Genomic DNA, 25,760 nt, shown 5'->3' on the forward strand with positions numbered 1-25,760 from the left:
AATCTTTGTGTGTGTCCATATGTGGTATCATCAGATATCTTGTGCGCTGCATGTAACAGTCTGAGAAATGACATACTGTAATCTGGTGACTGATGGCATTGGTCGTGTCTGTTGGTTCTGTGTGAATTAGCCATAACTCACTCATGAGTTAGTGGTTTGAATTATCGTTCACTGCTCACCACTACTGAGTAACAACTGACTCCTTTACTGAACCCTGAATCAGTGATTTTGAATAAAACTGTTGAAGCAACAATTAACTGATTCACTCATTAAGGCAGCCATTCACCATTAATGGCATAACAATGTAACTTGCAGATATATATTATGATAATTAACTCAGCAAACTGCTATTTTTAAACAATCTTCTTAAACAAACCCTCTATGGTACGGTGTTGCCTCCAGGCAACATAGTCTATTTTAGTTTGTTTTTAATAAAATAAGACACCAATTTATTGATCAAACTTATCTCAGGGCAGAATAACTCAAATTCTACTCAATGAAAGTGCAAAAAAGACCACAGGGGTCCATTTTTGTGTCCTGTTTCAGCACTAGTGCATGTCACATGGCTCCATATTTTCTCCAATGAAAAGTATTTTTTACTTATTTGTATCCATTTAATCACCCACAAAAAATATGAATCACCTTCACTGACAAGTAAAGAAGTATTTTCAAGAACTTTACATTATATATCCTCAAATGTTTTAGAGAAAATAACAAAAAACTGTGTTGCCTCAAGGCAACATAATGGAATTGCAAAAGGCCACACAGGCATAATAGGTTTGAATACAAATGTATTATATTTGTAAGGAAAACAGTTAGAATTATCTAAATATATTTGCATTTTCACATGATTTTGTAATGTAATTATAGTATGTGAATTACTATTCTTATATCTACATATATTATGATCTGCACACTTTCTATAGCACTTCATAAAGGTATAAAACACAGGTAGTACTGCCAGTTGGTGAGGGTGAGGATGAGGGGTCATATTGTAATGAGGAAGATGAGGTCATAGTGACAATCCATCAGGGAGAGAGTGAGGGTGAGGGTGAGAGAGAAGATGGAGATGAGGATGAAGATGAATATGATAACTTGATATGATAACATAAAGATATGATGCTTTGGTAATACTTGTGTTCCACTATGGTACAATGTTGCCCGAGGGCAACAGCTGGATATAAAATGTTACTTTTTATTAAATATGAAACTTTTAATACATTAAAAACTGGTTAAATTTGTGTCTAGATAAAGAAATTGATGTTTTCAATAAATATATTTCTTTTTTCTATGTGAAAATTCCAAATGTTTCAATTTGTCCATTGTGGTTCAATGTTGCCTTGAGGCAACAAACTTTAAAAAAAAAAATTAAAAATGTATGAAAATGTTTATTGATATTGGTAAACTGTCCAATTTTAAGCAGGAAAAACAACACAAATAATTTTTTCCTCATTGATATCATATAGCGTACCATAGAGGGTTAATTCAAAAGGGCTTTCCACACTGTCATCGCCGTTCTAAACCGCATTTTCTAAACCCAAGTAAAGGAACATTTCACACTTATAATTTAAAAGCGGGGTTCGAAACTCTGAGGTTATGAAACCCTGCTCCAAACTATAAAGTTCATGTAACTTAAACCATCATAGTCATATACTCCTTTTCAAAGCACACAGTAAGAAATTTTAAAGAAATCATGTTGTTTTGTTTTGTTTTACCATCTTATCATCCTTCTGGCAAAAAACCTCTATATTAGCAATAGTAATAGTGCTGCTTACCCTCACAAACATCACTAATAATGTTGTTAGTTGCAAGTGGTTTCTATGGGTCTTCTGTGTGAGATGAGTTTGTTCTAGAGAAGCTTCGTGAATGAAAATCTCATGTGGGTGTCCGCCTTTCACACTTCAGAACAATAACCTCCGTGTGAAGGAGCCCTGAGGTTTGGCTCGTCCTCAACAACCCTCGGCAACAATGGCGCACTCTCACAAACAAACCAATCGTGGTCGCAAGCCTCAGGGAATCCCTGCATTGTCTCCTCATTAAGGAGCAACAAAAAAAATAATATTATACATTTATAAACAGACCATCCACAACAATGGCCTGGCAGAATTTGACAGCTTTTATTGTCTTTCATTTAAACGCAACGAAAATGGATATTTTTCAAGCACATTGTAGCGTTTTAACGTGGCATAGAAGAGCAGCGCTACTCGCTTGAAGACTCCACAGCTGCTGTTCATTAGCACGTTCTGGAAAACTGGCTCGCTTGAGCATCTGCAATTAGGGTCATCCCAGCCTGAGCTCCCCTTTCTCTCTCGTGCCATACTCTGATCCCTTTTGCCCAGAGGAGGAGGGGGAGTCGCTCTCCACTGCAGGAGGACAAGGGAGTCTATTCACAACGCTGTGGCGAGCAGGTCTGCATTGCCGCATCTGTGTGTGTTTACAGTACAAGAGTCTGAGGGAGGCTTTTGGACGTGCACTACCACCACCCAGATCCCTGACTGCCTACTACCCCGACCGCCTCGGGCACTAAGATTTCTTTTTTGTGGCCCTCCCTAATCAACAACACAACAGGGCTTTTGATTCTGAACTGGGCTTAGGGGGAGTTTGACAAGTGCAAGCTGATCCAGAAACTTGGCTTCTGAAGTTAGCTTTTGATTAGTATTCTGCTCTTTTAGAGGTACTTGCTAAGACCTAATACTTAAAAAGATAGTGCACCTAAAAATCATGATGTGCTCACCCTCATGTCGTTGCAAATCTGTATGAATGTCTTTCTTCTGTGAAACATAAAAGAAGATATTTCATACAGTGAAAGTCAGTGGTGTCCAGTGTTGTTTTAGAAGTTCATCATGGACCCAAACAGTGAAGCATTCTTCAAAATATCTATGAAGAAAGTCATACAGGATTGGAATGACATGAGGGTGAGTAAATGATGAAACAATTTTTATTTTTGTGTGAACTTTCCCTTTAAAGTCCCCCTGAAATTAAAATTTAATGTTAGCCTTAAGGTTATGAATGAGCTGGTGTGTTCCAAAACAATGTCAAAATTCGTTTTTAGGAGATATAAGCATTCAAAACGTACATGGATCATGTATTTTCATGACATCACTGCAGACTTCAGCATCTCATCAAATCTTGTGTCCAATCAAATGCTCTCTAGAATCTGAAGCCCCCCCCCACACTATAAACAAATGCTGAATTGGCTGAAATCGGTCATTAGTTCGAACATTTGTTAGTTTCTATATTGTGAATGGCACAGTTCACTATAAAGGATATGGAACGATTCAGACAAATTATGCTTTCCATTGACGCAATGAAGTCTGTTTTCGCGTTAGTGTCATGTGAGCCACCGCAGCGCGAGCACAGTCTCCTCCGGTCCAGAGACACGAGGGCAATCAGCCGCAATCAATCGTACATTCGAGTCGGCACAGACCACAAAACGTTTGGACACATTTGAATTCTACAATCAATGCTATATTTTAAAGCAGTATGGAGGAGAAACGGTTAGAGGTTAGCTGTGAACTAGGCAAAACGCTATTGACTATTTCGAAAAAGGGGAGGAGCTTCCGGATATATCCCACCCGGTCTTCCTGTTTCATTGGAAATTACGTCAACACAGTGAATAATGCCAAGGCACTTCAGTGGGCCTTTAAGTATTACATTTCGATGTGTAGATCATTGTGAATCCTGGGGGTTTCTAAGCGATCAGACATTTTTCACCTAGTGAGCAAAAAATTGTGTGATTGAAGGCTATACTAGTTACCAGAATATCTTGAGCTCCTTTCACACAGAGAATCCAGAATATACTCTGATAATGTGTCCCAGGATTTGTCCCGGGCACACTACCAGTGATTTTCTGGAATCACATCCCGTAAAGACACGTGACATCAGGATGTGACATGTAATGTCTCCACAGCGTCTTAAGTTTGCTTATGATCTACGATTTCTCTCTCTAGAAACCACGTTCGACCATTTTTTTCTGATTCGATCATAAACTAGCGCATCACGTTCTGTTCCACTAAGCTGGCGAATGATCTTAGCTTCAGCGCCATGACTACAATGCACCCCTTACGGCATTGGTCCTGACGTTTGTTCACACAGGGCGCGTTTCGGGACTAATCCCGGCAATGTTACTAGGTCCCCATCCTGGGATCAATCCCGGGATCAATCAATCCTGGGACGTGTTTGCTTTCACACAGCAATTTTATGGCAATTTTCTGGGATCAACACTCTGTGTGAAAGAGGCTATAGAGACATGGGGTGGGCTTGGATCAGTAATCAACCACATAGCAATGTGCTGAAAACCACTCAGAACACATGGGCAATTGCGTAGCAACACCCTGGCAAGCATCTGTTAAATCCTAGCACAACGTTTTATACATACAAACACCACATGTAAAATCTCGTTAAAGTTTGATATTTGAAATATGTCAGGTTGACCTTGGCTCCCAAGTAAAGTAGTTCAGGATTTTTATTAGTAATGGTCTTGTTTGCTTCTCTCTGAGCAAGTAGTCTGATATGGCGTGGTCAAGGCAAGGCTCAGTCTTAGGCAAGAGGACTTTCTGAGCACCTCATCAAGATGAAGTACACCGTGTCCTCATCAGTTCTTTGGCGTAGTGAGAGTGGGCAGGTATTCCACTCACATGACTCAATCAGAGTGGAGATGAGAGCTCTTATGACCACAGGCTCCACAGTCCTGCACTAGTACTTAAGGATGTCCCACAGGGGGAAAGGCTCAGAGAAAAGGTTTCACCTCTGCAGAGATGAGGAGAGTAAGAGAACAAAAGCACAAAATTTTAGTTTTCAGAAGTGTGCTCGCAAGTGCCCCCTTTGCTGCTGATATGCACCCTCGATGCACACTTTTGTCGAGCCCACACTGAAGAATGCTCCTCAGCAGACTTCTTCACGACAGTCAAAGCGGTGTTACGTCATGAAATTGCGGTCTTTTGGAAGATTGCGAGTGTTCAGGGTGCCATTTGGGACAGAGCCAATAAAGAGAGATAGAGAATGTTTTTTACAAAGAGCGAGGGCTGCAATGAATCAATAATAATTGTCATATATAATACAATAATAATCATGATCTTAACAAATATAAGGATGGATTATTATGGAAATGGCAGTGGAGTTTATTATTAATTAATTATATTTTTCACTGAGCTTATTGCAGTGCATTCTGGGATTGTTTTCTGTGTGAAAGCCATGGCATGCTGCCTTACTAATTGAATGAAATTGAAATTGATTAATCAGTTGATCTAATAATAAAAGTAAATATTAACATTGTAATATTTTTATACTTGTTTTTACAGTTATTTAAACCATTCTTTTGCTTTTTAGACAATTTCTTGCATACAGTATCTAGCACAAAATGATATAAACTTGAATTTGCACATACATAGACTTATTTTTCTAAAATAGTCATTTCTAGCAGACATACAAAAAACTGAGGTTGAGAGAAAAGTCTAGAGTAGATATCTGAAAAAAAAAAAATGACATTATGCTGGTGTACCGCAGATCTTGCTCTCTCCCCCATCCATTATTCAGGGCTCCATCCAAGTGGTGACGTCATATACAAGAGTTTGTATTAGGGATGAAATAGTATCACTGATGGAGACAGACAGTGATTTTGGTCACTTTGGCTCTCTCAAGTCATTTTCTGTTTATTTTTTTTGGAAACATAATTTCAGTTCATCTTTCTAGATTTATTTTGTTATTTCTTAAAAGTAGCGTATATGTCAATTAGGAAAAATGGAATTATAAAGTTTATGTGAACACTGTCTGTATATGTGCCACTTTGATGTGGAGTAAAATCACTGTAGATGGACGAATTTAACCATAATATAGTTAGTAACTTCATGAAACTGATCTGAGAAAGAGCAGAAACAAAAGAGAGAGCGAAGGAGACAGTGGCAATGGAGGTTCCCTCTAGCATCGCATTACCTTCCAGCAGTAATGACAGACCGTTCCACCACATCACAGACCGCAGCACGACTAGCCAGGGATGCCCTCACTGTCTGCCCATGAAAACTAGACCCCACTGTCTAAGCTTTCTTTTAAAATGCAATCAAAATAGTCTCAGCATTCCATCTTTAAAGTCTGAATAATATGTCTGGAATAGTTTGAGAACCTCCAATGGAAAATTTCCCCCGATGCCAGATTCATCGCAATCAGACGTTACTACAGTATTGTTAGCGCGCCTCTAAATCTGATGCTAGATCATCCATTCGTTGCATATGCTGTTGAGTAACGTTATGAGAACTTGACAAGTCATTTGTCTTAAAATTTGACAAGCAATTTGTCCGACTTGAAGCTCGAGACCTCATATAAATATTTCACCGAGGTGAGAACAATACATTTGATCTTTCTCAGTGGTATAAATAAAGCACTCAATGTCTAGGAATACAGTCTTCAGGGTCTACTGGAGCATATTTGTCATAGAAAATTATCATGGAAAACCAATACAGCCTTTTCCACCGCATTCTGTTTAAACCCTGGAGCATCATCAATGTGAAATGTATGATAGCAATATGCAATTATGTAAAAATATGGCAGCAGACAAGCCAATGGAATGTTTAAAAAGATGCGTTGTCTATTGTTCGAAATAATATTAGAAGAATTTCCTTTCTTCGGCTTTCTTTCTTTACTTTTATGCTTTCTTAGACACAATGATGCTTTGTTTTCATGTGTGCGTCTGTGGTTTGCCCTAGCGGGTCGCTGCTGTGACCAAACTACCCTGCGGTTTTCTCCTGCTTTTACGGTCTGAGTAAAAACGTCTTTTCAGTGATGTCTTAACTAAAAATAGCAAACGAGACCTTAATATGTCTTTTGTTCCCATACAATTGTGTGGGAAAGCCTGTTTGCGTTGACAAACCGGAGGCTGAAAATAGTTAAATAAAACTTTTTATAATGAGGAGAGATTGGAGATCGAGAGAAAGGACAGATGAGAGTCTATGACGCGTAAGCGCGCCTCACGCTCTTTAGCCAAACAGCCGCTGCTCATTATCTGAAGCAGAGTTTACCAGGCCTTTTATTGGACCCTTCAGACACTATTTGTCATGAGTTGCGAGATTCCACAAGGGGCTGATGTAAGCGACTGGTCCCCCCATAGCAAAAGCACGTCACACGCACACACTTCTTGGCTCTGCTAAGATCATTAGGATTGCATCAGCCCCCCATCTGCCCAAGCGGGTCAGAGGCAGACAGGACATGATGTAATCTCAAGGCTGACTGCAGTATAGCGATTGCTCTTGAAAGACTTTTGGGATTTCTGCCTCTTTAATGTTATACTGAGGTTGACTACGGCAGCGGGTCTCAACTGGTCTTGCCTCAGGACCCAGATGTCGAGTGGTGACTCAACACTCAACAGTACCAAAATCATATTTTCTTTATTAATATGAACAAGAACTACTTAAGCAAAAAAAAAAAAATGGTAACACTTTACCAAAAGCCTTTATGTATAATGCATTATAATGCATTTTATCCTTTCATAAATAATTGTAACCAAACTTAAAAGGCCATATAATATTTGTAGATTCCTTTGAAATTGGTTGGTTGTCATGTGTTTTAATGTGTTATACTTTCTAAAGGTGTGTTCAATTAATAGATAAGTTTTTTAATATATTATAATTGTGGTTACAGTTATTTGTGAGAAAATACAATGCATTATACGGTGCATTAAAAGGCATAAAAATACTTTTATAATGCATTATATATAAAAACTTTAAGTAAATTGTTAACAAATAGGTTATGAGAGACTGAAAAAATTCACAATAACAACTAAATAAATTTAATAAAAGCTTTTTTCCATCCCTCTAAAATCTGAAAAGTCTATTTATTTAACTATACTAAATGCATGGTTATATGGTTCATAATATAATATACTGTACAACCCTATGTTCATGGAAAAAGTTCAATTCAATCATCCTCTATAACGCAATAAATTCAATTTTTTGCTTTGATCAGACTTCCATCACAGTTTGATATGTTGATTTTAATATCAAAATTTCTCTTGTTTTCTGAATTGAAGCTCACTCTGTGGTGTATTTCTTCACATATGTGAGGTGAATGTTAATAATATGCTATAAATTTCAGCTCTTTTTAATTTATTTTTTGCAGATGGCCATCACATATGGGAAATGGAGGCCAAAGTCAACAGAGAATCCTCCAAATCTGTAAGTCTTTACACAACATTTTTAAACTTAAGCAGCAAGATGATCTCCTGAGAATTTTATACATAAAATGATACAAGTATATACATTATTATACAACAAAAAGAGTTTAAAACTAAGAAATGTTTGTTGTATCATTGTGTTTGAGGTAAACAGGTTGTTTTTTGTGTGTAAAGCGGATATAATGTATGTGTGGAGCCCTACTCTCTTCTCTCGGGAGGAAACACACACACACACACACACACGCAAACCTGCTCCTTGTTTTCTCTGTGGAAGATTCTTTCTGCGAGAGCTCAGGGACCACAGTTTAGACTCTGGGATTAGACTGTGTTTGTGTGTGAACCCTGCACCTGCTCCCCTCACCACACACACTTGTAAGGTAGCATATGTCTGTCCATAGAGCTCAGACTGTTGGATAAAACCCATTCTAAAACTCTTAACTGTCAGTATTTTATCCAGCTAAGAAACTCAGAGCTCTGGAATGTGATAGAATGTTTTAATCAAAGCTTTAAAGGAAAAACGCACCAGCTATTTACCATTTTATTTGTAGATTCTCATAAAGAGAATGTATAATTGTGTAGTGACTCTTTAATTGCTTCTCGGCAGAACTTTCAAGTGCGAGTTTGGGTTCCGCTATCAAAAAAATGAGCTAGCTAAAATTCCTTAATTTATGGCAAAATTTTAGTTGCTTCTGTCTGAGCTCATGTGTTCGTAATAAAATGAAGAGAGCTCTATGGCTGTCATATATTTTTTTAGGATGAATTAATGTTTGTTTCTTCCGTGCCTGAGCCAAAAGCTCCCTGAAAGCTAGTCTTTGTCTGGTGTCTCTTGGTTCATAACTTTATGAGAGCCTCCACGCCTGGTTTCAATGCTTAGAGAGTGAATGGAGACCATCTGTTTGAATGGAGCATTAATGTATTAGACAATTTTTTTACAAGGACGCCTTTGATTTCTGCCCCTCCCTGCCCGGCCGTGTGTGTATATGTATATTTATTTAATGTGAACCATTTTCTCACACAGTCTGAACCACATGGCTCTTTTAGTTTGGTAAGCTGGCTTGTGTCAGCTGTCTTTTTTTTTTTCCACATTTTTTGAGCTTTTTTTGGGTAGCTTTGTCTTTTCACAAATCGGCAAATCCAAAATATAAAGCATGGTTTCTTTAAAGGATTAGTCCACTTTTAAATAAACTTTTCCTGATAATTTACTCACCCCCATGTCATCCAAGATGTCCATGTCTTTCTTTCTTCAGTCGAAAAGAAATTAAAGTTTTTGATGAAAACATTCCAGGATTATTCTCCATATAGTGGACTTCAATGGGCACCAAACAGTTGAAGGTCAAAATTAGGTTCACTGCAGCTTCAAATTGTTCTACACTGTCCCAGATGAGAAATAAGGGTCTTATCTAGTGAAACCATCACTCATTTTCTGAAAAAAATGGAAAATTATATAAGTTTTAACCATAAATGCTCATCTTGAACTAGCTCTCTTCTTCTTCTCTATTAGAATTCCAGCAGTGTAGACACTTCTTAGTGTATTACTGCCCTCCACAGGTCAAAATTTGAACTAATTTTTATATGCAATATGCTAGTTCAATATTATATAACAATTAGTTCAAACTTTGACCTGTGGAGGGCAGTAATACGCTTAGCAGAGTCTACACCACCGGATTTCTAATAGAGAAGAAGAAGAGAGCTAGTTCAAGATGAGCATTTATGGTTAAAACTTATATAATTTTCCATTTTTTTTAAGAAAATGAGCGATGGTTTCACTAGATAAGACCCTTATTTCTCATCTGGGATCGTGTAGACCAATTTGAAGCTGCAGTGAACCTAATTTTGACCTTCATCTGTTTGGTGCCCATTGAAGTCCACTATATGGAGAATAATCCTGGAATGTTTTCATCAAAAACTTTAATTTCTTTTCAACTGAAGAAAGAAAGACATGGACATCTTGGATGACATGGGGGTGAGTAAATTATCAGGAAAAGTTTATTTAAAAGTGGACTAATCCTTTAATGTTACATTACTTCATCATATAAACACCAACATTTGAAATAGTTTCTAGAATAGGGTGTTTGTAAATAAGGGGCGGCGCTTGAATTCGACAAGCTTCGGAAAATTAAAGCGGAACTCAGTAAGATTTGTGAAGCTCCCCCTACAGGTTCCTTCAGTGAATCAGTCGCAAATACTCTAAGCGCAGCTCTGGACTACAACGACTACAGCGCTCACCAGCGCAGTAGTTTTGTAAATACAGTACAAGAAATCTCGATGGAAAATCTTCGAAATTGTCTTATAAAGTCATAATATATACATAGTTTTTGAATTACCGTAAAGCATTTTGTCACTCTCGCGTGAACGTGAACATGAGGCGAGATTGTGTCGGGTCGGCAAAGCTCAACTTGCAAGTGCTGTTTTCTGGCGTAGACGTGCCAGAGGGTGTTAGTGCTCGACTCAAACACACCACTACAAGTCAATTTAACAAACAATTAGAAAACTATTTATGAAGGTAAAAAAAAGTTACTTAGTTCTGCTTTAAATAGAGGAAAATTACATTATTGTTCATATTATTATTATTTATTATTTTCTCAGATCTCTTAAATAATAACACTGTACGTTCAATAAGGTCAACCAAATAACTATAGTATCTTATCATTCTTGCAAATTAGCATTCATTGTCTCAATTCTGATATATAATCACCAGTTTCCACCTTCCAATCCTTTTTGATAGTTTATTTCCTCAAAAATGTATACTAACAATCAAAAATTTAGGGTTGGTAAGATTTTTTTGTTTTTGAAAGTCTTTTATACTCATTTATTTGAGAAAAATAAAGTAAAAGCAATAATATTGCGAAATACCATTAAAGTTTAAAATAACTGTTTTATATTTTAATATATTTTACAATGTAATTTATTCCTATGATGGTAAAGCTGAATTTTCAACATCATTACTCCAGTCTTCAGTGTCACATGATCCTTCAGAAATCATTCTACTATGTTGCTGCTAATGAAACATTTCTTATTATTATCACAGTTGTGCTTTTTCAGGATTCTTTAATGAATAGAAAGAGTACAGCATTTATTTGAATGTATTTGCTGTCACTTTTGATCAATTTTGTGCTACCTTTCTCAATAAAGTTATTAATTTCTTTAAAAAAAAAAAAATCATACTGACCCCAAACTTTTGAACACTAGTGTACATGCCCATTAACTGGACCAGCTTTATTAAAGCATGATTTTAAGCTAAAGAAAGAAAATATATGATACAATTTTAAGATTTTATTACTGTTTTGATACATGTTATTGAAATTGATACATGTTATTGTCATCTCAACAAACAGTTTTGGAGATTTCAGTCTTTCTCAAGTACGAACTGAATGCCTTTTACCTTCATACAAGATTACTGCTTGGGGGAGTAACCAAGATTAGGCTGCCACGTGACCTGAATTGCCTTAATTTTTTTTTTTCAATGAAGAATATGTTTTTCACTCAGAAATACATCACATTACAAAAGTAAAATGGGTTGTCAATGACAATTCATGTTAAATTTATAGATAAATGGGTGTGTTGTTGGCGTTTTAACACTTTTAAGTACATTTTTACTGAAGTAAATCTGAATTTTTAGAGTTGGAGTTTGCTGTAGGCCAAGCAGCCCGAGCACAGCTGCAGATCAGACTAATAGATGAAATTCTCTCAAACACATTGTGCTTGGTCTGGCATTGCTCTGCAGCTAAGGCGATGTGCTAATATAAATAGTCTGGGAGCTCACCTGCACATGGTTCTAAAACCTGCAAGAAGACTGATGACTTCCTCTCTGGCTACTGTACAGCACTTCCATCAATTTCTTCTCAGCCACACAGGGTTCATCTCAGGGTGGAGGAAAAGAGGTTGGGGGGAGATAGACAGTTTGACACTCCCAGCACCTTTCTCATACTGTAGTTATAATCGCAGACGGCTCAGCGGTCAAAAGTTCAGTGGTGTCTGGAGACAGAGAGGGGAGACGCGCAGGGGAAATAAACTGTCTGGACGGAGTCCCCGGACACTCTCTCATTCAGGGTGAGAAGCGCAAAAAATAACACCGTCTGCTGCATGTAGTTTGGTTTGTCTGAACCTCATCTGCCCCGAGCTCACAAAGCCACAATCACTGTGCGGCTGTTGGACGCTGCTCATGGTGTGAGGTTGAATAACGGATATGGAGCTGTTAAGGTTTTTGGTATCTAGAAATCTAGTTTCTTTTCCATTAAAATGCCTGATGAAACTATTCCAAGTGATTATAGGTGAAGTGTTAAAATACTTTTTTTTTTTTTTCTCCACTTGTTATTCAACAGAGCTAGAAGTAACCCAGACAGTAGCTTTTTGGTGTTATAAAAACATGTTTTGTTGTTGTCGTTGTTGTTGTTGTTGAGGATCCTGACCAGCCCAACACTGCAACATCAATGGACTGAAATTGTTCATATTTTGAATTTCAGGTGGCTTTGCTTGTGGAAGTCCCATCATATCGGAACCAAAGAATATCCAACCCAGTTCAAGTGAATTTCTATGTGTGCAATGGCAAAAGGAAGAGAAGCCAGTACCAGCGTTTCACATACCTGCCCACAAACGGTAAAAAAAACAAAAAAAACAGCCTCTTTCCCCTTTAATTCACTCACACTTCTTTTTCCAATCTCTGACTGAATTAATTCAGAAGAAGTTCTGAAGCCTTTTTTAGTGGATGGAATTGTGGCTACTTTTTTTCTTTGTTAAAAGCATTTCCATAAAATTTGTTCTTTTCCATACCTGCTCCGGGAGCAGTGGAAGGGCAGTGGCAGGGTGGGGTCCAGTATGTGAATGCTATTATTCAAATCCAGACTGGTTGCCAGGTGAAATAGAAAAAATCACTTGACATCTGAAAAGTCCTAACCACCGCTAATTCCCTCAGGCCCAGTGTGCGTAACCAGTGGGTGGTTCAAAGGCTTGAGTCAGACCCAGCTTGTCCCAGCCCTGTCTCCTGAAGTGTGGGCACGGCAACTGCAGGCCGTCCCACTCACACTGCAGTACTGTCTTTTTTTAGACTGGATGCTGTAAAGATGTTGCACAGTCTGTCCAGCACATTTTATGAATAATTGTCTTTTAGAGCAGAGGTTTTCAGGCCAAAGACCCCAAAAATAATCATTATTTATTTTTTTTTTGGTAACACTTTACTTGAAGGGGTGTGCATAAGACTGACATGACACCTTCATAATCTTGACATGACACGTGTCATGAATATGAAGGAGTTTTTATGCATGTTTATGACAACTGTCATTAAGTGTCATTCGCTCAATTATGTCATTTTTAATGCAAAGATGACATTGTTTGAGATGTCTTTGTTACGACAACTTGACATAAACCAACACATCATAACCTGTCAGTGTCTTTGTCATGACAACTTGACATTAGCAAAACATCATAAGCTGTCATAAACATGACATAGCAGATTAATTATCAAACTTAAAAAAACTACTTAGCTTTATGGGTTAACATTACATTACATTATTTTGGTAACATTTCAGTATAGGGAACACATATATAAACGATTAACTATGACTTTTCCCTCAATAAACTCTTAATTTACTGCTTATTATAGTTAATTGTTAGGTTTAGGTATTGGGTAGGATTAAGAATGTAGAATAAGGTCATGCAGAATAAGGCATTAATATGTGCTTTATAAGTACTAATAAATAGCCAATATTTTAGCCATTTGAATGCTAATAGTAATAAGCAACTAGTTAAAAGACCCTAAAATAAAGTGTTACCATTATTTTATAACAGTGTCATCTTTTTTACGAAATTTGAAATAGTCTATTATCTGACCTTCTGTTGGAGGAAACTTAAAAAACAACAACAACAAAAAAAAAAAAAACATGAAATGAAAAATAGTCATGACACTGTTATAAAATTATTTTTCAGAGTTTTGTCACTTAATGACATTTTAATGACAAGTTCAATTTGTACCACTGTACTTGTGCTCAAGATACATATTTATGACACTATTATAATGGCCTCATGACAGCCAATGTCAAAACCAACGACATGACAGTTTAATGTAATGTTAACCCATAAAGCTAAATGATGTCAAGTTGTCATGACAAAGACACTGACAGGTTATGATGTATTGGTTTATGTCAAGTTGTCATAACTCGGACATCTCAAACAATGTAATCTTTGCATTTAAAATGACATAATTGAGCGAATGACACTTAATGACAGTTGTCATAAACATTCATGAAACCTCCTTCATATTCATGACATGTGTCATGTCATGATTAGGAAGGTGTCATGTCAGTCTTATGCACACCCCTTCAAGTAAAGTGTTACCATTTTTTTAACTATAATTGCATAATTTTTTTTAATTATTCTTGATGTGCAAGTCATATACTTGTACATTAAATATTAAATGCATTACTTAATGCATTTTAATGTGGGAGGAACAATGGAACATCTTTTTAGGGTCGAAGTCATCAGGCCAAGGGCAAGAACCCCTAAAATAATAGTTTGTTGTTATTTTTTTTAACTGTACCTAGAGGTGCATCTTTTTAAAACAACTGATGTGTAGATTCATATACTTGTACATACAATTTTAATTTATGTTCCTAAATTGTATTTTATGCATTTAATTGTGGGAGGAACAATGAAACATTTAGCTAAACTTTAGCTAAAGTGAACATTTTAACACAAAAATTTTACTATAATTGCTGGACCATTGCAGACTCCTGTTTGTTTATATATATATATATATATATATATATATATATATATATATATATATAATATTATAAAATTATAATATATAATTATAATATTATAATATATATATATATATATATATATATATATATATATATATATATATATATAATTCATTAAGTATTAAGATAACCCTGATGAGGAGGAGATTTTTTTAGACATCCATTTATCTAATTCTATTTTAAAGAAAAAATTACAACCCTGTGTTTGTGCATTTAATTTCATATTAATTAAGAATGACAAATGGCTCTTCACGAGTATAGCGAGTCTATAAGCTTCAGTGGGAAGTGGTAAAAATCTGAATCATCTGAGATGGCTTTTGGGGTTAAAAATGAGGCGGAGTGACAGATATCTGCCTGCCTGTATAGTCATGTGCTAGAAGCCTCATTTCCCCTTTCAGGGCTTAAAATAGGTGTCTAGGCTCTATTTTAAACCTGCGGTTGATCTGGGCGGCTTAGATAGTTCCCCTTTTCTCTGTATTGTTGATAGAATGCAAAATAAAACTTCAGGGCTTCTGTAGAGGCATGTTGGTGTGAGGGATGTCTCATCGCAGAAGAAAAATAAACTGCCGCTGACAGTCTGTTGAGAAATGCAGCCAGAAGTTAAAAGGTGAAATGTAACGTCATGAGGATGAAGAGTTTGACAACAGCAGATGAATTCTCCCCAGTAGCTCAACATCTGTTTGCCAGAATCAAATGCACCAAGTAATACCAATGAGGTAGTTTTTAGTTGTAGTCATTGTCAGGCTATTTAATGAAACACAAAGACATGGATGATTTTGTGAAACTGCACGAAAATGCATTTCCTTTTGAAACAGAAAGGCTCATATTTGCTAGTCAGATGAAGATGGTGTTGGGGAGGGACATTCTCATTCTAGAAATCATCTGATAAGGCAAAAATAGGTCATACATATTTTTGGGCTTTTTTCCTGGAAGAAAAAGAATAAAATTTGAAAATGAACTTGGTATAAGTCTGGTATAAGTTAATTTTGTCATAAGCATATAGATGGCCTCAGAAGCTAAACGACATGAACTGAAAGTATACTATACAGTACTCCATTTTTTTTCTTTAAAATGTTTTTAAAGGCACCTTTGCTACTGTGTATATGTTAAAAATGGGCAGCCTCACTGCTAGATTGAACTCCATGCACTCGATATGTAGGATCTGCTGATCTGTTTCTAATCCAGTCTCAGTCCAATTCTTAGCAATTTGGCTCTTTTAAACCTGAGATCCAATCTTAAAATGACACTGAAAAAAAAATGCTGGTTTTTTTTGTAAAGCAGTGAATGTGAAACTACTGTAGCAGTAAAATATTTCATAATGCACGCTTATATGGTATTAGCACTGGGTGCAGATCCAAAAAAAATAGCCCTTTTATTTTCGAAAGCAGCTGGAAGGCTCTTGTGGTGATGATTCATCCCTTTTTTCCCTCTTTCTTTAAATATTTTCAGTTGGGCGGGAGCGCGTAGCCTCAGACACATAGTCTCATTGATGAGAATGTTTGTTTCGCTGTGGGTATCCTAGCCACAAACCCACTCACTCGCGCTAGCTCGCATAAAGTCACATGAACCCGGAACGTGTGTTTATTCGTTTTTCTCCTTTCCCCCGTTTTCTTCATCTGATCTTTCTCTTTGCTCTCTTTTCCCCTTCGCCTCCCCAGTTCCAACCATAAAAACAGAGCCGCGCGACGACTACGACCTCCCCCAGGTATGTGCGCCACTCCATCCTGTTGGGTTGGCGCTGCATCCGAAGCCCTACTACAGCCCCCCGGCGATGACCCCTATGATGCCCTCAGAACTAAGGCCCTGTGTGGCAGGCTCATTCGCATCGAGCCCTCAGAGACTCGCGGCAAAGCCCACCTCCCTGTCCTGCTCGTCCTCCCCTAGCACCAGCCCCAAACTACAGGATCTTTCCCCACCTCACATCTCCACTAAGTGCCTATCAGCGGGATCGAACTTGGGCCCCCAGTCTCCTACGATCCCACACGTCTCCACCATCCAGCCCACACCCGGACGCTACCCACAGTCCATCCTCTACCCAACAGGCAGCGCCGCATCCTCTCCAGGGTCCCATCCTTCCACCCCAAACTCCGCACCAGAACTCCCCTTCACTCCCAGCCACAGTCTGACCCAATCACAGGCCACCAGTGAGGCCTCTGTGTTAGCGGCTCAGATAACCAAAGGACCGGTGAGGAGCGGGTCCTCCCCCCTCCTACAGGAGGAGGAAGACGCCCCCGCCATGCTAGCTGTCAGCATCAAGCAGGAACCACAGGAACTGGATCAAATGTACCTAGATGATGGTAAGTGACAGCACAATATTCAAGCGAAATTTAGTGACCGTATGCATCGTAGTCTGGTGATGTAATGCCCAACAGATGTTTCTAATTGCTTGATGTTTTTGCCTGAGTGCTCCCTCACAAAATTAAGACTGTTAAGATCCAGCGCTAACCGTACTGCCACAACGACAGCGGCCCTGTTCCATGATGTTTAATATATCGAGAAAGCAAGTTAAATTAACTGGAAAGTTAATGAATGACTTCATCGGTTTCCCTTCAACTTTTGTGTTAAATTTTAAGCATCTGTGGAAGAAACATTCAACAGATGGAAGAATTTTAATATTAGATCTGTCTATTAAATCATAAAAGCTAATAGATAATGGTTTTCTAGTCGTATAGCCAGACCTTTGACTAAATGGCGAAAGGTCTGATCTACATCAGAGCTTATTCTGGCCCAGAACTGCCAACTTAGACGGAAAGAGACTGTCTGAATGACATATAATACAACAAATCACAGTTTAACAATAATAGGCCGCTATGGAAAGAATAAATAAAACAACAGCCTCTGAGAACAGTTTTACCAAATTGGTGAAAAATGTGTATGGATTTTTTTTTTTTTTTTTTTCACAGACAAAAATCAAACAAATATAGAAAAGGAATACACTAACATTCAAAAGTTTGGGGTCAGTAAAAATTTTAAATGTTTTTGAAAAAGGCTTTATTCACACCAAAGCTGCATTTACTTTATTTGATCAAAAATACAGTAAAAACAGTAATATTGTGAAATATTACTACAATTTAAAATAATTTTTTTATAAAATATTTTAAAATGTAATTATGTCATGTAAATAGAGATAAAAATCTCTATTTCTATATCTCTATAATATTTTATCTGAATTTGTATCTCTATTGCCATGATCTAACAAAGACTTCTTACATTTAAATCCTACTTTGAGTGCATTGGACTACTATTTTTTTTAATAGAATATCCCTTATCCAAAATACACCAATAAGTACAACATGATACCCAAGTAGCACCCTTTGCATACTTTGCTTTTATTTATCCTGGCAAACTTTGGCAAATCCAGTGTACATTTCATTCTTATAAACACAACTTTTTTTTTTTCCAGGCCGTCTGATAAAAAAAAAACCCTTTGTGCCCTGACTCCGGAAAGTTGTGTAAAGTCAGCCAATCAGATTAGAGCTTGCCAGATTGAGAAAGTACCGTCCAGTTTTGTGTGTAATATGCATCAGGCGGTCTCTGGCCGTTCCATGGGTGTATAGACATTGAGACTAATGGCTCTCTAGTGTATTTGCAGAGACCCAAACCTTAGTGGTTATGAAAAGATCTGCTGAAACATCACATGGTGCTTCAAGCCTAACAGGAGGCCACTTTTCAGCACTGTCATTTAGTTTGTATCATGCTGATGCACAAATAGTCTGGACACCATCCACCCCGCAGCTTTTCAACACTATAGAACATGTGACAGGTCATCAGTATTTCTCAAACCCTGTGTTCTCCGAAGTCTTCCTATAGGGCTTCCTTACTTCTGTTCTAAGAACGCTAATGCATAAAACTCCTATATGCTAATTGAGTGAAGGAATTTGTCTTAAATCATTCTTTAGACAACAAACATCATGCTAGCAATCTAAGATCCTTCCTTGGAGTTTAAGATGTCGGATAGCGGATTACAGATGCCATAGTGGTTTCCTTAGGTTCCAGGCGAGGCTTAAGTCTTCATACATTCAAGCAGTTGAAATATAGTCCATACCACGCAAACTAAGCGGAAACATGAACAGTTATGCATGGAGTAAGAGCGGGATTTTTTATGGGTTTGCTTGTCAAAATTATTACCTGTCATTTCTCCCCTGGCAAAATATAACACGTTTTAGCGAGCACTAACACGGCTCCCTGTGTCATTATAAGTTCGGATTTCATTTCTTCTAGATTGCCGCTTTAATGGACTCTGTCAGGTGTGGCATTCAGGGAGCTTGTCAACTACTCTCATTAATTTGATTTGAAACAGAGGCACTTTTCTACAAGCACAAAGCCATTGTCCGTCATGCACGGCTGTCAACATATCTAGTATTGAGGTTTTCTGAGGCTTTAGTTGTCTTATTATCATTGAAGATGTTCTTCTTATTATATACAGTACTTTAATAGGTTGTCGGTGTGATGAAGGTACTTTTAAACTTCACAACCAACCACTTATCCAATACTTCAGTCTTCATTAACTGTTCACTCTTTCCTCTGATACGGTCCTTCTGTTGTTTTCCTTTGCTTCTTTGAGGAGGGGTTACAAAACCTTTTACTCATGGAAACTCTTACAAAAGCTGGCTGCGAGCCTGGCTCCTGGCCTTCACCAGCCGTAAGCTTTGAGGGGCCTCACTGCAATAAAGCACACTGACTTGGCCGCTGCCGACGCAAGCCTGTGGCTTGAGCGCTGCCAGGAAGAGTGATCCAGCTCGGCCCGAGCCAAAGCAGTAGATCCTGCCGTAAAGGAGGGGGTCACTACGGGAACCGCTCCATACCACGTGACCCACGAGCTGGGTTCCCCATAAGAAACCACAACAAACTTTCCAATTCAGCCTGTGGGGCTGTTAAGAAATGTATGTAGGAGTGGTGAGCAGTTTGAACATTCAAAGTGTTGAGCAAGTACAGTGAGGACTTGTGAAATATATATGCAAGATGGCGAATTTAGAATAACACAATTCACTGTTCATTTATGACTATAAATAATAGAAGTGTTTCCCATAAAGTGATAAGCATTATAAACTTTAGCCCTGTTTATGAGTTGTTAAGGAGTCTTGACCAGTTCTTGTGTAATAGTTCACCCAAAAAAAATGAAAACTCATCATCATGTTGTTCCAAACCTGTATGACTTATTTCTTTTGTGGAGCACAAAATAAGATGGTTTAAATAATGTTTGAACTTTACAATGACAGTCAATGTGGTCCAAAACAACACTGGACCAATTTGACTCAATGTATGGACCCGTCACCTGAGAAGTTTTTCCACAAAAGTAAATGACAGAATTTTCATTTTTGGGCAAACTATCACTTTAAAGAATGTAATTTGTTGGGTGCTTACATAAGAGTTTAAATAGAAGAGATTGGCTAGACATTGGTAGACACCTCCAAGTCGATGACTAATGGTATTGTAATTTTGCTAAAATTGTAGCAAAGGCCAAATACATCTTGTGGTCTGGTACGTGGTCAGGCTAACATAGTTTTTGAGGAAGATATACCCTCGTGAGTCAATTATAAGACCAGTTATTGCGTAGATGAAAAATCCCTGTGTGATTGTGATCCTGACCCGAGGTCTGTTTTTCTTGTCTTCTGCTGATTAAAACAATTAGGACTACTGGGAGTTTTGGCGCTTGTGGACCCCTTTAATGAGGCTAACAGTGCTGGTGGGATAATTGTTTGGTAGTTCCTTGTTCCCCCATTGTTTCCTGAAGGTAGAGAGCGGGCCAGGTCTCTGGGCTCTATCACACGGATCCAGCTGCTGCTTATCCTGGTCCAGCAGGAAGCAGGTTCTTGGATTACCTCACATCCACATATTCACTTCCCAGTCGTAGTCACAACAGCAGTCCCAGAGATACAAGACCTTTAAATTAGAGTTCAAGAGGTTTATATGTCAAAATAAATAGTACACATACAAATAAAATCTAAAGAATATATATATTTATTTGTTTATGATCTAATGGAAGTCCTTCATTTGTTAATTTAATCAGAAAGATATGTTGCTAATTGGTTGCTAAACAGGTCAATGGCTGTAATCGGGAAGAATTCTGAACCTTTTATTAAAATGTCGGAACCACTAAATGGAATGGAATGTGGAATGGACATCGGATGGATGGCTCATCATGACACACTTTCCTCAGTGGATCTGATTTGAATTGTTTAATTTTGAGTATATTTAGACATTTACATTTATGCACTTGGCAGACACTTTTATCTAAATCAAATTACATTGTTGAAGCTACATTTTATTAGTTCAGGCCAGTGTTATTTTACTATTGTCCAGGTATTATTATAGTTTTTATTAGTATTTTGAATTAGCTTTTATTTTTGTATTTTCAGTTTTCTATTAACTATTTTATTATTAACTATATAATTTAGTTTTTTTGGATCAGTTTATTTCCAGTTAGTAGTTTTCGTTCTTCAACTTATTGTCATTTAGCTTAAGTTTTTCATCTAATATTTGTTTTATTTTATTTCAGGTTTATTTCGACAAAGCATTCCCTGGTAATCAAATCCATGATCTTGGCATTGCTAGCACCTACTGTTTGAGCTATTGTTTTAAAAATACTCTACTGTTTTAGCATGTTATTGAACTGGAAATGGCATCTAACGCCCAGATTTCTTTTTCCGCATAGAGGGCTAATAAAAACCTGGCTGGCTAATGCATCGATTCATGAACACCCTCTCCGTCGCACTCTGTACTCTGTTCATGCATCATTTTCACTCTGATTCATTTATCACGTGCTGAAATACCTCTTGACTCATGCTAAGCTTATCGGGTTATGAGACTTAAGGGTAAGTCTTGGCTATTCTTTGCCAACTCAAACAGCACCAGGCTGAAATCAAAAACACTTGTTAGTTTGGTATGAAGCCCTAAGTAGCATCTCATATTGCAGCTTTATTATAGTGTATCCAGTCACTTATCACTTGCAGTCCTTTCATTAGACTCCTCATTCGAAATGTGGCAGCAAATTGAGATGTATCCTATGGCAACTGCCAACAGTTTTCTTTTCAAGCCAACAGTGTACAAAAGCAGCATCGCAGTACATGAGTCACTAGCTGCTATCCTTAGCCAAAACCCCAAACCAAAATTGTTGACCAACAGAGACTTGAAAACAATCAAAGTTTCCTTGGTCTTCTCAAAATGTTAGTGCATGTGTCAACACCTACTGAGGCCGTCTTTATTTACCGTGAGCACTCTGAACAAGATGAAACCTCTTCAAATGTAAGTTGTCATCTTGGCTCAAAATAACAGCATCCTTTGAGTCTCTCTGCACTCAACATAAATATCTTTTTTTTGTTTTGGATATGTTCACGTTTCTCTTTTGTACTGTCTTCTGTGGCTTGTTCTCCCAAGCATAAGTTCGTAAGAAATCTCTGTGTCCTGTTATTCACGCCAAGGAGTCACACAGTTCAAATGGATTTGGATGATCAGGTCAATGTAAGGTGAAACCTCAAGGGAGCTGTAAACAGGCAAAGTTATGCTGCTTGCACTGAATCTGGTGCAATTCGAACACGTGGCGAATGCCGAAAGTGTTTGTAGACGCTTCGTCGTCACAGAAAAGGTTTTTAGACCAAGACAAAATAGGTCATGGCTAGTTAGAACTCAAAGTAACGCTTTAGTTTAGGGTCCAATTCTCAATATTAACAGATTGCGTATTAGCATGCATATTACTAGGATATTGGCTGTTTATTAGTACTTACAAAGTGACCTTATTCTGCATGACCATATTCTACATCCCTTAATCCTACCCAATAAATAAATGTAACAACTGCCTTACAAACTATTAATAAGCAGTAATTAGGAGTTTGAGGCAAAAGTCATAATTAATAGCTAGTTAATAGTGAGAATTGGACCCTAATCTAAAGTGTGACTGAACTCGAATAGTTGTACTACCAGTAATATTACCAGAGAAGAACCTATTACCTTTTAGACGTTCCATTGATTTACTTATATATATATACTTCTGTTCAAAAGTTTGGGATCGGTAAGATTTTTTTATGTTTTTGAAAAAAGTCTTGTATGCTCACCATGGCTGCAAAAACAGTAATATTGTGAAATATTATTACAATTTAAAATGAGACCGCCTTTCGTATTTTACCTACGAAGAAAGCGTAAAATTCTAGCAGTTCAAAAAGCTTACGCTACATCCTATGCATTCCCTATTCAATTTACGGAACTGACGCAACACCAGTTCCGTTTTTTTTTTTTCGTAATTTGAATACGGAAGGCGGTCTGGCGGAAGTTAGATATTTTACTTCATAACTTGTTAAATATGGATATTTTTTTTGCACAAACGTATTGCTTCACTTCAGAAGGTCTTTAACTCCCTGGAGCTGTGTGGAGTATGTTTATGATGGATGGATGTGGATGGAGACACTTTCTTCAGCTCATACTCATTTAGTAATGCTTGCTGCCATTATAAAGCTCGGATGCATCAGGACATTTATTAATATTTCTCCGATTGTGTTTATCAGAAAGAATAAAGTCATATACATATAGGATGGCTTGAGGGTGAGTAAAGCTCGAGGCTCGTCCCGCTCACCATAAAACTTTATTGCACGTGTGCAGTTGTGCAGATATTTCTTCCCAACCTCCACTGTTTTGACAGTTGGGAACCTAGTGATTCAAGAGACCTGCGTTTTAATGTCCAAACTCCCATGGCAGTTGTCAGTGCTCGCCAAATTTTTCACAAAGATATATTGGCGTAATTTACTCCCAACTGTCAAAGGTCCCTAATTGTTTCAGTATGGAGTGGTGTTTGTGTGGCACATCCATGTGTGATTTTCTCCCCATAATTCAACCATCTCATTGATTCATATCCTGTTCACATATTAGTGCTATTCAATCAGAACGCTACTGGCAGTAGCATATCATATGGGCTTATGCCCAAGGGAATATGAAATCTTAAGGGATTTTAATATTTACAAGGCTGTGAAAAAATATTCCTCCAGCTTTAATGGCTTCAATTTCAGTATATCAGTATATCATTGGTTAGATATCTGATATTTTGAATATCAGGGGTGAATTTAAGTGTAGATTTTGGTGTTTTGTCAGCTGACTGTTCCCAATTTTTCTTTGGCATGTTGTTGATGGTGTAAGGTGTTTTCAAGGCATAGTTCTTTTAGTCTTTGGAGAATGATCCTATGTCAGTTTGGTGAAAAAGAGAAACCAGGAGCCTGGGAAGAGGCCGTGTCAGGCCAGGGTCAGGTAGGCTGGGTGCGCCGCACCTCATGAGGAGATGAAAGACAGATTCGGCTTCATTGTTTAGAGGGAACGTCAGCATTCCAGACTCCTCTCAGTCCCTTAGGCAGTTTTGCAATGGGAGCACGAAGGCCATGGTTCATTTGCAGGGAATTCCTCAGCAGGCTTCCTGGTCTTGGCCGGGAGCAACACTTGAGGGGAGGAAATCCACCGCCTTCAGCCACATGTGTCTTCTCAATCTCTCTCTCTCTCTCTATGTGTGTCACAGCCCTTAGGTTGTTGGGATTTTAAAGGCTTACATGATTTTTAAAGGTCGTATAAGGATGTGACTTTTACATTACCATTCAAAAGTGGCCATAAAGACATGTATGTTTCTATTTCAAATAAATGCTGATCTTTTGAACTTTCTGCTCATCAAAGAATCCTGAAAAAAAAAAGTATCATGGTTTCCAAACAATATTAACAATATAAATGTTTATTGAGAAGCAAATCAGCATATCAGAATGATTTCTGAAGGATCATGTGACGCTGAAGTCTGGAGTAATGGCTGCTGAAATTACATTTTTAAAATTGTAATAATTCTTCATAAAATTACTGTTTTTACTGTATTTTTGATCATATAAATGCAGCCTTGTTGAGCATAAGAAAAAAACTTTAAAAAATCTTATAGAACACCAGAATCTTTGAACAGCAGTGTAGAATCCAAATATCTAGAATACAGGATGCCAATAATGCTGATATGTTATAAATAATGCCATTTAGGAATAGCAAAGGAGGCATAAATGACATGTTTGAAATGAAAAACACTTATATGAATCAAAATACATAAAAAGCAAGCCTGAAAACAACAACAACAAAAAACGTTTATTGTTTTTGTAACTGACACAAGACTTTTTTCAAAGCTGATAATCTCAAAATGACCAAATATGTTATAATATAAATATTACATACACAGAACCGGGTTATATGTGTATAGATTGCTGTTTAATTTGTGGTTAAGGAAACTATGACTTTAAACATTTTTATGTCATTAGAAGGATGCAGATTTTGCTTTGAGGATGATATTCCTCACCACAAATGAGAAAAACACACACAGCTTGTCTAATAGTTATCAAATGCTTCCTGCAGGTGCTTACGTCCATGCTAAAGAATTCAAAGGCCAACTAAAGCGGTCTGTGCAGATCGTAAGGGAAGAGGAATGTGCTGTTTTGAAACAGATAGAGCAACTGATACAGTTGCCTATCTATGGCCCTCAGAGGTTTGAGAGCCGTTAGCAAAGAAATGTGAAAGCGAATTGCTTTTCTCAGAGCTAAAAGGCTCAAATGTTTTGCAATAAACCATTGAAGGCTTGAAAAGTGAAATACAGACATTTAGGGAAGGGTAATGTGCTGTGTGTTGGTCATACAATGCTCCCTACGGGCCTGAGTGTAAGATGATACGTCTACTGCTAATATGCTAACATGCTAACTCTAAGAGGCAGTCTCATCCGGTTTCCCCTGCTATCACACAGCGAGTGAGTGCCAGGCTGTTTGTGTAGCCCTGAAGCCATGCTAAGTCACTTCCCATGCTTGGGCCAAAGAACACAGCTGACAGAAGGAGCCAGGGTCCTAGTG

The 25,760-nt window shown here is 37.7% G+C and overlaps 1 protein-coding gene across 2 annotated transcripts in view; it reads left to right on the top strand.

Moving 5' to 3' along the window:
• Positions 1–25,760, top strand: part of nfatc1 (nuclear factor of activated T cells 1) — a 50,826-nt gene that overhangs the window by 21,143 nt on the left and 3,923 nt on the right. For both annotated transcript variants that reach the window (XM_048202376.1, XM_048202375.1), the window contains exons 7-9: positions 8,107–8,162; positions 12,625–12,757; positions 16,581–17,219. In XM_048202376.1, the coding sequence (XP_048058333.1) occupies positions 8,107–8,162; positions 12,625–12,757; positions 16,581–17,219 (828 nt within the window). The remainder of the gene's footprint in view (positions 1–8,106; positions 8,163–12,624; positions 12,758–16,580; positions 17,220–25,760) is intronic.

This window comes from Megalobrama amblycephala, linkage group LG9 (genome assembly GCF_018812025.1).
Source record: "Megalobrama amblycephala isolate DHTTF-2021 linkage group LG9, ASM1881202v1, whole genome shotgun sequence".
NCBI lineage: Eukaryota > Metazoa > Chordata > Actinopteri > Cypriniformes > Xenocyprididae > Megalobrama > Megalobrama amblycephala.